General features: G+C 31.4%; 1 protein-coding gene across 1 annotated transcript in view; it reads right to left on the bottom strand.

Moving 5' to 3' along the window:
• Positions 1 to 979: 979 nt before the first annotated feature.
• The window catches only part of LOC126810931 (beta-1,4-N-acetylgalactosaminyltransferase bre-4), a 30,270-nt gene continuing 15,702 nt past the window's right edge, over positions 980 to 15,547 (bottom strand). Inside the window, exons 2-8 of the mRNA XM_050536332.2 lie at positions 13,972 to 14,345; positions 12,434 to 12,666; positions 11,292 to 11,479; positions 9,703 to 9,825; positions 7,597 to 7,692; positions 7,001 to 7,139; positions 980 to 6,220 (exon numbers count right to left, since the gene is read on the bottom strand). Of these exons, the coding sequence (XP_050392289.1) occupies positions 6,194 to 6,220; positions 7,001 to 7,139; positions 7,597 to 7,692; positions 9,703 to 9,825; positions 11,292 to 11,479; positions 12,434 to 12,666; positions 13,972 to 14,284 (1,119 nt within the window). The 5' untranslated portion in view covers positions 14,285 to 14,345 and the 3' untranslated portion in view covers positions 980 to 6,193. The remainder of the gene's footprint in view (positions 6,221 to 7,000; positions 7,140 to 7,596; positions 7,693 to 9,702; positions 9,826 to 11,291; positions 11,480 to 12,433; positions 12,667 to 13,971; positions 14,346 to 15,547) is intronic.

Raw genomic sequence — 15,547 nt, 5'->3', positions numbered from 1 at the left:
AGCGTGAACAAAATACAGCAGTAAACTTATGCCAAATCTATGCTTATGAGCGCGTTGAACCAACTACATCACTTCCGGTTTTAATAAAAATTAATTTCTCACTTACAAAAACTTTTTTGCTTGTGTTACAGTGGGGATTATTTATCAATATATATATTTAAGATATATTGAAACCTTCCCCTTTAAGTGCCCAAAGGTTGATCCATGCCTACCCTCATTTGGAACCTCCAGCACGCTTCTGGTAAGCTATAGTTTCCCCATGTAACTTTTAGCAGTAGCCTACTGTGGGCGCTATTGACAAAAAACCTGCCCTAGTTTTCGCTTCTTGTCGATGATTAGTAGGACCCGTGTCTTCTGTCCACAGTTAAACCTGTCGATGAAAACACTGTCTCAAATAAAACATGGCTAATTTAGCGACTATTGGAATTCGATGCTCATTAGATTTCCAGTTTACATGATGATGCAAGTGATGATTGATTGGCTGACAGGTTCTAGTCTCAAATAACATGTCAGGAACCAACTGCTTGAGCCCATATCTGTGATTTAAATGCAATTTCAGTGAAACTATATATCCCTATACATAAACAGTTATTCCTATTAAAAAAAAATAGCTAAGATAGATCAAATTTAAATATTCGAATATCCGACTAGTAATCGAATATTCCAATATCAGACTAATAATTGAATATATCCCAATATCAGACTAATAATTGAATATTCGAATACAGGAGTTCTGCGATCGAGTATTTGAATTCAGGCCAAACACTAATAGATACACTATCTGAACTATTCTGAACCTTGTCAATTGAATAGACATACTAGGTATGCAGAAACATTGCAGGATGTTGCCTCAGATATAGTTCCTGGTTGCTGCAGTATAAACATCAAATAAATTTTTGTAAGCTAAGCATTTTTCTGTATCCTCTATTGATTACTGCAACTAAAAACCACAATGCACATACTCTTTAAAACTCCAAATTTTATTAATTTTGATATTTGCCTTTGATTAGACAATTTTTGTTGATTAATGAAATATTTCCAAGGACGGATAATACAAATTTAAAACAATACATTTATAACAAAATATGTAAATAACATTACTCTTAATATTAGTCAAATAATCTGTTTAAATATTGTTAGTAATAAAGACATCTATAAAGGCAAGCCATTAAACCAAAAAATATATCTCAAGCAGAGAACATATTATATAGCACACATTAAGTATTTTTTCATATCAATTACATAAATAATTTATGAATAACTAGTCCTGAACAGTCATATTAACAGTGATTAAACCCAGCAAATATCAATGATAAATCATCACCATTCCTGACTGAGTTGGTTTAGTTCTGCACAACATACACACAGGCTGTTAATTTAGTGACAAAATTTAGTAACATTAGATAATTGCATAGTAGCACCATAAATTAACTGTGATAGGAAGATATAAAGATAGCAGCTAAATCGTCGAGCGGTCGTAAAGGGTTGTCGCACATTTATTCTTTTGTAGATAATTGGGGGCATTTATTTACAAGACAATTTCATACAGATCAGATTATAATTTTTGTCGTTTGAGGGTTCACAACCTTCTACAAAGGGCCTTAACTCTGCAAGTAATTTACAGAAATTGTTGAAATTTGACCGTTTTTTTCATTTTACTAATTCAAATAATGCATATAAATTTCATACAAAGTAAAACAAGGACCATAAATTTAGAAGTAATCCACAGAAATTGCTGAAATTCAATGTGATTCTTTGTTTTACTAATCTAATTCATGCATATAAATTGCATACAGATCGGATAATAACTTCTGTTGTTGGAGCATTCACAAGGATAATAACTTCTGTTGTTGGAGCATTCACAAGGTTCAATAAAGTGAAACAAGGACCATAACTCTAGCCTTAATTAACGGAAATTGCTGAAATTCAATAGGCTTCTTCATTTCACTAATTTAAATGATGCATATAAATTCCATACAGATCGGATGATAACTTTTGTTGTTAGAGCGTTCACAAGGTTCAACAAAGTGAAATAAGGGTCATAACTCCAGAAGAAATTAACGAAAATTATTGAAATTAAATGGGCTTCTTAATCGCACTAATGTAAACAACATATATCAATTTCAAAACAATCAGATAATAAATGTAGTCGGTAGAGTGTTCACAAGAAAGTGTGGGCAACGGACGGGGGTGACAGCAATATACGACCACATTTCCATGTGGGTGTATAAAAAAGCTAATGCTTATATAGGCATGCCCATGGCGGAAGTCTGAGGGTTAAATTAATGTCATAAATTTATCATCCATATAAAAACAAGCCATATTTATGAATAAGATTTACAGTCCTATATTATAATGTGGAAGATGTGAGGGTCATCCACTAATGGCTTTTACATAAAAAAATAACCTAGATATAATCAGCAATTAAAACAGTTATTTTGATCAATATAATAATAAAATATCATCGATGTACATGTAACTAATAGTTATCAAAAATAAGGTATATGTTGATTAGCATAAATAAGGTAAACAACTTTCTTATTGTAAGTAAAATAAATGTCATGCAAAACACATCTTGGATAAATGGATAAGTCATTGGTTGCCAGGCATCAAAATGAAAATGCTATAAGTGGTTTTAAGCAAATACAGTGACTAATTTTATTTACATGTAGTCCAAGTTAAGAGTGGAATCTATTTTCTTGTAAGCTTTATAATTTAAATACAGATATTACATTTTTAAAAACATAAATTGTTAATTTTCTCATTTTTTCCCCATAAGTCAGATAACATAATACAAATGAGCTGACGGTTATTTCAGAAAATTGCACATTTATTTTTTTTTTAAAGCATTGAGCAATCATACTGCTTATCTAAACATAAATTCCACAATTTGGGAATTGAAAAATCAGATTTTTGATAGTTCTTTGATGTGACCAATGGAACAATCTCTACAAATGTAAACAAATTCCGTTAAGAACTCAGACGTGTAGTGTTCATGAAAAATTGTGGGCAAATGACAGACAATGGACAGAGGTGACGACAATATATGTTTACCATAAATGTGGGTGTATAAAAATGAGTAAAAAATATAATATAATAATAGTAAAGTGACTATATAATTTGTGTATTTATATTTTTGACTAATGCATTTATGATCACCTTTCCCTCCATCATCGGTGGGATGTCAAAATGTAGGATGTAGTAGTATATTTTGGAAGATGTTTCTTTATTATATACAACTATAAATTATTAACCATAACTCCATGTTTCAGCCCTGGATGTTCAATCCAATTTGTGCAGGTATTTACATGTTGTATAAACAGCTACCCGCTACACAGGCATATATTATAGAAATATTGGAAACAATCTTAAGAACATGATATTTTGTGTACATATTGTGACCTGAAACTTTTGTGATTTTTAACAGATATGCATTATTTCGCTCTCGTAAAAATTTGGTAAAACCCATTCAAGATCTTCTGACTCTGCAGCAAGTCAGCATCAATATACACTACAATCCGAGTATCAGCCAATGATCTGCAGAACATCAACAAAGGATTGGTCATTTTTCAGTAGTGACTTGTATTGTTTTATGTTTCAACTTTATGTAAATTAAAAAGAAAATATAATTGTACATGCAAAACAAATTGAAATATGTTTCAGTATTTGGATGTTTTGTCCTGGATGTATGTAGAAACTAGAAACCTTTTCTTTGATCCATGATCGACTGTAGATCAGATAATCACAAATATATTGAAATTTTATGGACATTATATAAATTTTTCATTTACATACAAATATAATTTTAATTTGAAAGTGCAGGCAATAGCAAATGGCATGTCAATTAACCAGTTGATTGGAAGTGTCAAAGGGAACATCAAGAATCAAAAATATACACCGCAAAATAAACATAACCATGTAGGTTCATCAAAATATTTGATTTGGATTTGATGATTTTACAACGTCACACATATAATGATAAAAAATAAATCATAGCTGTTGATTAAAAGACATTTTGAGGATTATATTGCTACACTACAACAATTATATATTTTGAAAGAAACAAATGCAATAATACTGAAAAAAGTGTACAATTCTCAAATATGAACTAGACTTATTTATGGAAGTTGACAAATTATTTGAAACACATATGTTCATGACTGGCAGTTATGCATTTATAAACCTAATTCTAAGAATGCTATCTATGTTGTAATTAGATGTTTGGAAACTTGGGGGTAAAATATATCCTTTACTAAAACCTTTCACAACTTTGATCACATGTGAACTAAAGTATAGTGGGTAAATGAGACTACTTCATTGTGGCTATATTTGTGAAGGGTTGAAGTTAATGTGCCCTTCCTACCCCACTTTCCCCTAGTTTAATCCCTGTTGATTTTTTGCAATTATTTTGAAAAAATATAATATTCCCTGTGAGGACAGCAGGGCTACAATCTTGGGGGTTTTTTTGCATCAAAATTGAATAGTAGTGTAAACTTTATGCTATGTATAAAAAATGTTCTATATCATTTACCAAATCAGTACAAATTGTAACACACCATAACATCATATATTTAGTGACTCATTTATAGTCAATTGTTTCACAGTATAGAATTAAAGATACATTATGGGAGATAAGATAAAGAGCTGGCAGTTCTCACTATAATAGTTAAAAACTAGATAATGTAAAGACTATTTGCTGATAATTTCAGTCAAATTGATCCATTATGAACCGAGAATTAAGCGATTGAAATTTTGGCCTATCCTCGATCATCATTACTAAAGTCTGTACGATAAAAAACATAGTCTCGATCATCCATTTCATGATTAAATGGAAGTCAAGCAGCAAATGGGATCATAATCCAGTAAATATCGCAGGCTAGCGATGCCATCAAGAGTTGATTATGGTCTGGATAAGTTAATTAATGTCTAATTAATAATTTAGATAAACATTTCAGGCCTAAAGAAAGACCTGCAATTGGCAGATTTGGCTCTTGCATAATGTATGTTTAATTTATCCAAAATCTAAGGTTATTCGCAAATTATATGTATATTTAGATATCAAACAAATAACTATAGAGGCAATACTGAGAGAATTTGAAAACCACATTTAATTTCTAAAATATTTCTTGCACAGAATTATATACACAGTGTGCAATTCTATGGAATACAATTATTGTCTATTAGTGACTGACGTTTATACTATAATTCTCTAATCTTTATCAAGAAGTAATAAACAATATTTGTATTCCAAACAATACTATTTCCAGTATTAATTGGGGGTCCTTCCTGACTGGCTAAAAATAAAACTGCCTATTTTACATGATAGTTTATATTCAAACTATTTTTTGATTTCACAAGATTTGGCAGAGAGGTAGAATAAAGAACACATTTTGACTGAAGGGTTTGCTAAATACAGCTTTAGATTTAGATATTACAAGTCAACTTAAATTACCACTAGAATATTGTCATTAACTGATTCAAAGAGAAATGTATATTGAAAATTTGAGATAATTAATTGTATAAAGAGCAATGACAATGTTGTAATTGAGCCTATATAGTAGTTCTATATGAAACTGTGTATAGATTGTGCCAAATGTAAACAAATGAAGTGCCATAAGACTATTATTAACTATTTCCTTGGACCAAACTAGAAAATCATCATATTCCTTTAGGACTGTACAAACTTCTTTTTATTTACATGCATGCATGAAGCTTGACAACAAACTTTTTACAAGTCATGACATAAAATAAAATGGGTGTTTCTGTTTTTTTTTTTTTGTTCTTCTTAAGGCCTTTGTACATGAGTGTCGACACTTGACATAATTCGAATATTCAATATTTTGATCAGATAGAAGAATAATGAAGTTTTTATACAGCATACAACTTCTAGTTTTCAGCAATTCACAAACCCAGAAACCAAGTAGATTAGTTTATACATTCAATGATTTCAAATGAATGAATCTGAAATTTCTAATTGATGTATACCAATCAAACCAGATTCAAAATCTGGAAGGAATCTACATTCAGATTTATCACAAATGAACATTTGAATCACAAAAATCAAACGATACCCTACCCTTATTAAATAAAAGGGTTGTCTATGGTCATTACATCAACAGGCAGAGAAACTCAAACCAATGACTAGTTTGTATGCGTAAAGAGTATTTTATAGGAATTTCTTGCATAAACTGTGTCATAACTTCATAGCTACTTCAATAGCCTGAAAAATATTCATCAATAATTAATAAATGGAAAATAAACAGAATCTTATCATCCAAGTTGGTTTATGGACAGAGAGGTGAAAAATGTTTAAAAGGGGAGCTAACTCTGTACACAATGAAATCTTTCTATTCTACCAACATAATAATTCATTGCATTGATATACACTGAAAATATCTAGGAAGCGGAAACTTGCTGAACACTTAATATATTGATAGGGTTTATTATCACAAACTGCAACCTCTTTTCGTGTTAATGGCGGGAGTTAGGTGGCTGAATGGTTTAAGGCATGCATGTTAGATAATAAGGTCTGTCATTCAGTCAGTGGTGTGTTTTCAATTCTTGCTTACACATGACAGGGCGGTAGGATTGCCTGTCCAACCTCATGGGTTTTCTCTGGGTCTTCCAGTTTCCTCCTACTGCTAAAAACCCCTACATACAAGCGAAATATTGAAATAAAATTGAACTTGACATAGTTTGCATCAAGTGGTTGTTAAAAACAAGGTTTCTCTCTTTCTTTTCGGAAAAGGGGAGGAACAACGGAAGGTAGAGAAACACTGAATTTCGAGAGGTTTCCTCCTCTCATAATGCAATTCTCCATACTAAATTTGGAAAAATAATATATAATGCATAAATCTATAATTGGAATATAAACTGAACAAGAATTACTGATTGTAGCTCATGTTGATCAACAGAATGGACGATTTGACAAAATTATGAATGGATTATTATTTCCACATGTAGGTATCATTTCTTCTTAAAAGATTTTAAAAGTTCTTACGTCTTTAACAGCCTTTTCATTTATATTCACAAGAATCCATGTAAACAATTTCCTACGTGTTATTTGGAGAACTTCATATTGAAGACTATTTAATCCATCTATTTTAAACCTTTTCTGTCCATCTTTTAATAATGTACCTCTGAAAAATTGATGACATTTTCTTAATAACTCTATCCAAGATATAAATGATAAATTAAAATAAAACTGGAACAAAAGGAAATAACAGTATGCAGATAAATGTCTTGTAACACTGTAAGTGTTCCTATGAAACGCATCATCTATCGACAGCATTGTAGACTGTATGTACTCAATAGTTATCCATATCTCAACAAATCCGTCACTTTGTCCTATTCTGAAGATGAGCCAATAGGGGTCATATTAAACATTTGATCTCAAGGATGTCATACCTGTGTGAGATAATTTAGAGTGTTTTTGAGTTATATTGGGTACTTTGCGTGAAAAATCTCAATTAATTATTAATACAATTAAACTACATTTGTTTTTGGTGTATCAAAACACAAGGTCTTCAAACATACCATTTTCAAGCTAGAAAGTTTGTTTTGACAATGAAAGATTAAAATGATTCTTAAACCTACCTTACAGGATTTGGTGCCTCTTTAGCATGCGACATCATTTTATACCGAGCAACCTCTGAAGAATATCTTATAATACTCATTTTATTGTGAGCTATTCTGAAAATATACAACAATAAAACAATACGATAATTTGGTCTCATATTTAACAATGAAAATGCACTATTTGTATTAACGGATGGTTGTAAATCTTTTTTGAGAGATACACACTAAAGGTATTGAGCAGTCTAAAGCTAGCACTGTAAGTTTTGTTCATAGATATGACATTTTTTGTTATTTGGGGTGATAAACTACATATTAATCACCAAAAAATACCAATATTTACCAATTATGTTCCAAACTTAGCCCTAAAGCATGATAATAAATGGTGCTGATGACAACAAAAGTCGAATTTTCTCAGTTATACTTGCATGGATTTTCATCAAATTTGAAAGGAACAATGCTAATTGCTACGGAACAATTTTTGGCTAGAGGCTGTGGTGTGTCTGGCATCCACGGAAATGCAAAAAAACGATGAGTTTTCGTGGAAATTCTATTAGTACATATGCTAAAAAGAGATAGCGATAATCCCCTGCTTGATTCGAAAATAGAGGTTATAAGCGACATTTAATCTGATAAAAACACAGATCCTATTTCGTTTCATTTTTTATAGTTACAAATTTCTTGTCTTTACTACACTAGGATCTGGAAGAGTTGTCATATAACAGGTGTTTTAGTTGATGTGAGGGATTAGCCAATGAAACGGTCTGTTATGGCGAGTTTTTGGCGTGAGGTGCACGGAACTGTGGGTAACCTACTAGAAACATCAACACTGATACGCTGATTGGTCAATGAAATGTCTGATGTCATAGGGTCAAAAGCCACTCATATGACCTCTGACGCAACCTTCCACTATAACCAGTCAGATCTTCATATAGTGTAGGCCATCGAAAGTATAAAAAAAAAGAAATGAAATATAGATCTGTATTTTAATCAGATTAAAGCGACATTTCAACACCAAAAATGTTATGAAATATCAGCTCAAAGTATTTTAAAATATTTACCTTTAAACAAGATTTTGTGATTTTGGGTTAATTCTTTGAAAATTGAATGCGTCCACAACAAGTTTTAAAATACAAAAATTTGGATGTAAAGGTAAATAATTACTTCAGTGAACTACTCTGCTGCTCTCAAAATCATTTTATACATTCAAAAATGGTAGTCTTCGACCATCAAAAAATGAAATTCAGCCATTTTTCAGTCGCGATAGATGGTAGACCTGGATAATTGCATCTTAGAGGTAATTCCTTCTGACGTCATAGATAACTGCTACTGGAGACGGCCATGATTGTTTACTGCCGATTCCGTGAATGGGGTGCACTACATCATAATTTATTCAAGGAATGATCTAGGTTGGGGAAACCTACTCGTTTGCTATAAATATTTTTTTTTCTTTCCACTTGTATCTCCATTATTACACAAAAACGGTCCCACTGTTATGTGTCCTCTGGGTTATGTTACAAATGGAACAGGTGTGCAAAGTCTTAATAAGATTGATCTTGAAAAGTTAGTGCGTATTTAAAGACTACTCAACGCCCTTAATGTAAAAACATCAACATCAGATCACAATGATAAAATTTGAGAATAATGTTTTTATGATCATGTAAATGCACCACATATCAATTCTGTCAAATGCAAAAAATTGAATTTGACAGAATCAAAATGTTGGTAAGAATTATATCAAGGTTTTCTACGTGTTCAAACAACAAAACCAAAAATTTTAATAAATAAAGCACGACATAAATTGTTTGTGCAAATAAAGCAGTCTAATGGACACTGGACAGTATCCAAATCGGGATTCATTTATTTACATTCCAGAAATGGCTATTTAGAGTGAAGCTTTTGACTGGAAATAGAATTATTAGTGGCCAAGTATAAAACGAATCTGGATTTGGATTGAATTAATCCAAACACACCCTAGGTTGAACCATGCAAACTTCTATAATAGCACAGTTCCGATCCTAGATTTAAATGGCTTTTCAAGATATAATTAATTTTGGGAAGTCATCAACTCACCAGATAACCTTATTATCATCGAAAGAATATGTTCTACATAAATTAATAGCATACCTATTATACATGTCATCATCTTCCCCACCCCATCCAAAATATGAATTTGAAAAACCATTAACAGTTTCGAACTGTTCTTTTGTCATTGCACTAACACCTCCAAACAGCTGATTGTAGGGTAATCTGAAAAATATAATATGAAATGAACATTTAAATATTATTATATTGGTATTACACTGTTTATCTTTTAGCAGTAAATTTCTGATTTGTAAACAAAAGATATGTTGCCAGACAACAAAACATACACCCACAGAAGCTAAATCAACCTAGAAGTCGACTAGGGTTGTCGCATATTTATTCTTCTATAATGTGTAGGTAATGGGAGCATTTACTAGAAAATGGTATCAATTTCATACAGATAATGAAAATATTTGAAATTCTATAAGATTCTCTGTTTTACTAATGTTAATAATGCACATAAATTTCACAAATAACGAATGATAACATTTGTTGTTAGACCATTCACAGGGTTCTACAAAGTGAAACGAGGGCCATAACTCCAGTAATTATCAACAGAAATTGTTGAAATTTTGTGTGCTTCTCTGTTTTACTAACTTAAATAATGCCCATAAATTTCATACAGATTGAATAATAGCCTTTCTCGTTAAAGCATTCACATGGTTCTACAAAGTGAAATAAGGGTCATGACTCTAGAATTAACAAAGATAGGTTGCCATGCAATGAAACATACGCCCACAGCAGCTAAATCATCCGGGCAGTCAACAAGAGTTGTCGAAAATTTTTACTTTTTTCGGTAATGAAACATTTATAATACACTAAAATCTGATTAAGAGTAACAACTCATGAAATAATTATCAGAGTTTGTTTGGTTTTTATAAAGTTCTGCCTCATTCTAACATTTAGTATACAAAACTTTTTATATCATAAAAATTCATTGAAAATCAATATACTTGTTCGTCGCAAGATCTTAAAAACTCTGTGTATCAATCTGAAGTCAATCGGATGATAACTTTAGCCTCTAGAGTGTCACAAGATTTTTCAAAGTGATCAAGGGCCATAACTTTGGCAGTAATTATCGGAAATCGTTGATTGTTCGTCTCATGACCTCAAACACTATGTATAAATTTAAAGTCAATCGGATATTTTAACCTTAGCCTCTAGAGCATCCACAAGATCTTTTGAAGTGATCAAGGGCCATAACTTCTGGCAGTAATTATTGAAAATCGCTGAAAATGAATAGACTTCTTCCTCTCATGACCTTAATCTGTGTATTAATTTAAAGTCAATCGGATATTAACTTTAGCCTCTAGAGCGTCCACAAGATTTTTTCAAAGTGATCAAGGGCCATAACTCTGGCAGTAATTATCATAAATCACTGAAAGTGAAAATCAATAGGCTTCTTCGTCTCATGACCTTAAACACTGTGTATAAATTTAAAGTCAAAAGTATTTATAGGATGGTTATTTCCAGTAAAATTTGGTACATTTGGAAAGTAGAGACACCTAATCTAACTAGAAAAATTCTGTATTCCCTGAAAAACACCCATGTTTTTATAGTCCAAATATATCATGAAATCATACAGTTTGTATATGGGAAGGCATCTTTAATAATCTGAAATATTAACTTACCTATACTTCATTTTATCAATGGCTACTGACATGTGACGAGGTCTCTCTGCACATGTGTATAAATTAAGATCATTTTCTGGTATGAGGTCCACATCGTGAAAAATAAAACAGTTATAGTTGTGAAGCTTTAAGGCTTCTACAAACCCAATATTAAATAACATAGCTCTATTAAATTTGACATCAGAAACCTGAAAAAGACAAGTTAATGGAAGCAAGTCTGAAAATAATGATTTTAGTTGTACATGTCAAAATGTCAATCAAACAATAATGAACCATTCCAGTATACCTGACATAAGGCACTAGATGAGTTGTGTCTGACAAAGCCTAAATTTGTGCTTGACAGTATCTGTGAAAGATACCTTATTTCCAAGGCTTGATACGTTATTTCTACAAATGTACCATGTAACCTATAGATAATGGGAATGAGAAATCTTTAGTGGATTAGGTGTGTAACAGATGGACGCATTAAGACTATTACAATAATTATATGCTTCAGCTTCTAATATGATAAAGTTTAGCAGATTTAAAATTACTGGTGATCAATAGACTGTTTATATCATTGTCACCCAGAAGACAAAATGAGGGATTCAAACCAGCTAAAATTTGCCTGGCACTCACTACCTGTCTGTGGGAGGGTGTTATTTTTTCCACCTGAACAGCTTACATGGATTGCAGATATTTATGAGCTGTAATGGATATATGTATGCACAATTTAACGGATAATGATGTCAGAATGACAAAGTGGTTTGGTTAGTTTTTTTGGTTTTTTTTTTATTGTCTGTGTTGATAATGTAAACTATTTCCTCATTGTACATGTATATGACTAGCAATTTCAAACTAAAATAGTTTAACCTTGCCGTTTGAATGGCATAAAGAAGCCTGAATTGAGATTACATTGGGTTGGGTCTTGGGATGCCTCTGTTCAAATACTGTACTAAATTAAAGATCGTGTTCATGACAGAACCATGATAAGCAAAAAAACTGACTAACAAGCAACAAAAAAATATTTAAATTTAAAGCCACTGATTGTCATTTTCTTTTTTTTTTGGAAAAATCAAAATTTTCCACAACTTAATCCATGCTTATAATTATCATGTAATTAAGATAAGATCAACTACTATCTTCTTAAAACATATACTTACCAATTCAATCACAAATATTCCGTAGTCTAATTGTTGTTTTCTCAGGAAAGGATGAATATTTTGTAAGAATAGTTTCAAATGTGATTGTCGATCTCTGTATGGTATTAAGATGGCAACATGGTGACGTGGTGTACAGTTTGAAGGAGAGTAACATCCCCCTGGCTGTAATTCTCTGTTATTATCCTCTATAGTTTTATAACTTAATATATCCCTATTAATTATTATAGAACCAACTGAAATATAACCAAAGTAATATTTCAAATAATAATACTTAGAATTTGTTTCAGTGCTAATTGTAAACTAAAATCATCCCAATAGAAACAAGCCAACAGTGAGGCTGATGTTCCCTGCCGATTCTTTTCATTGATCTATAGAGCCATAGTGTTGCACTGCTTGCAACAATCTCTAATATAATTAAGTTTATGGCATAATGGGACAGGACATACTGTTCGTCGAAAGTCGAAACATAATAGTTATAATACATGTTTCTTGTATTAAATCTTTTATAACTCTTAATTACAAAAACATACTTGATTAAATGTTACAAACATTCTTTATATATATTATAGGTACTGTATACATGTTTTTACTATTCTGTTGTGATCTACTTGTAGCTCGAAAGGTTTCTTGCTTTATTGACAAGACTACACTATATGTACTTTACCCTTGTGGTCAAATATCAATGACTCACTATGTGTATATGCAGTAATACGGTTTCTAAAATTGGCATTCAAGATTGGAATTATGGTGAAATTTGATTATGAGGATTAATATGGAAATCCCCCATACTATTTCATCATGCAGATTTACACAAATGTGAAAAGTGGCAGGTTTTCAAAATTCAATTTAAAATGTATTAATAACACTTCACTGATACATAATCCTCTTCAACAGGTCTGTTGTGTGATATGTTAAGTTTTTATTGTACTTTATTATGTGTAGATATATTGTGAGAAAATTGTTAAATTGAAGTACATAATTATGCACTTCAATTTAACAATTTTCTCACAATATATCTACACATGAAAATCCAGTTATGGTTACACCTCACAAAAACCTTTTAATTCAATTGTTTAGTTAATGCAACTGTCTAATATTGTTATAATAAATGGTATTTATTGCAACAGTAAAATTAATGAATACTAAATACATGTAGTTTTAAATCTGCCTGTTAGATTTGTGTATTGCATTCACAATTGGAAAGTATACGTTGGTGAATAAAACCATCAAGTTTTAATGGATCCAAAATCGAATTGAGATGTGTTTTTTTTCTGTACTGCATTTACAAGCTTTAATAAACAAAACATTCAGAAATGACTTTCTGAAAATATTTAAAATTTACAGAGTTCTTTCTTATGCCACAATGAATAATTTTAACAGTTTTAAAAAAATATGTTGGAAATTTACTATAGGGTCTTTTCTTATACTGTACTCTAATGAACAACTGTAAAACCTTCCATTAGAACACTTTGGTGTATTGTGTACACAAGTTTTCATAAGTTTCAATGTAACCCTTAAAAATAAAATGTCTAACTTACCTAAACCTGGAGGGATGATGGGACATAATGTGGTATTACGGTGGGATGAAGAAAAGTTAATATTTAGTGATCCAATACTGCTATCAGCTAGATACTTTCTAAATTGGAATATACTTAATCTCCGAGAATTTTTATTGGCCCACACCAGATTAAAGAAAGACTTAAAGTTCAGCACTGCACTCTGATTGTATATCATGACATAGCCCAGAAGTAGTAGGATCAACACCACAATCCATTGTACAACTTTACTTCGGATGTTGTTCATGGTGAAAAGTTTTGCAAAACTGAAGCAGCATCGCAGAATATCAGGCATGGCTGACTTGGTCTTGGTTGGTGTGATGTTCAGTTCATCTATTTGAGGCGTTTCATTTCATCTGAAAAAGTCAATCAATAATAATCATGTACATATGCTATCAGCATGTATCCTAATAGTTTATGGTAATTTCACAGACGATGATTAGAGTAATGTAATACATGTATCAGGATCTCAATCTTCAATAAATATTGTTTTTGACCAGGCCATTCATAATTGGCTAATCATTACTATTCCAATTCATAAAGTTGTTCTTGAAAATGAAATTAAGTGTTATTTTGAAAAAACAATGGAACAATAAATAGGGTTTAAGTATTAATAGTCAAAATATATGTATTCAGACAGCAAAAATAGACCCACGGCAGCCCCTGCTGTCTACAAAGGCAGAACATATAAATTTTTCTTGAGCATTGGGAGGATTGACAAAAAACAAAAAACTGAGCAAGTTTAGAATTGGCAGAAATAGTTAAAATCCGCTACTATCAACAAATCCCTTACCTATACATTGTATGTACATAACTGGAATGTATAATGAACTATTAAAGCACTAGATTCCAGTTCTTCATCAGGAATATTTAGTCGTTTTTCCCTATCAATGAGAAATTCTATGGCAAAACATATTGTGCGAACATACAGAGAGTGTTTTATGAGACATAAATAACAATGCAGCAAACAGTTTCAATGGGTCTATTAACAAATTGCACATTGTAGTCAACTTCACTGTTGTAAAAGTCAGTATAAAATGACGATTTTGACTTGTTTGCATCAAGTTTTTCAAATATCCAGTACTTGCTCCTAATGTATACACATCTCTATATTTGATAAATATGAGTTCATTGATTATAAACTGTGGTTAAACTAAATACATTTACGATAGTTGAAAGATACATTATGGGAGATTAGATAAAGAGCTGGCAGTTCTCACTATAATATTTAAAAACTAGATAATGTAAAGGGAATATGCTGAAAATTTCAGTCAAAAGGCTCCACTCTGAACCAAGATATTAGCCATTGAATTTAAGGCCTAAGACTTAGCCTTTATCATCATTACTAATGTCGGTACGATAAAAAACATAGTCTCGATTATCCATTTTTGGTTTTAATCATCAATGTGCATTGAGCAGCAGATCAGATTGAAATCCAGTGAAAATCTGACACATAAGATGACATTGAGAGTTGATTAAGGTCTTTACATGTTAATAAATGTCTAATTAATAGTTTATATAACATTTCAGGGCTAAAGAAAGACCTGCAATAGGCAGA

This window comes from Patella vulgata, chromosome 2, assembly GCF_932274485.2.
Source record: "Patella vulgata chromosome 2, xgPatVulg1.2, whole genome shotgun sequence".
Lineage (NCBI taxonomy): Eukaryota > Metazoa > Mollusca > Gastropoda > Patellidae > Patella > Patella vulgata.
The sequence above is the reverse complement of the archived record's forward strand: the minus strand, read 5'-3'. Positions and strand labels throughout refer to the sequence as shown.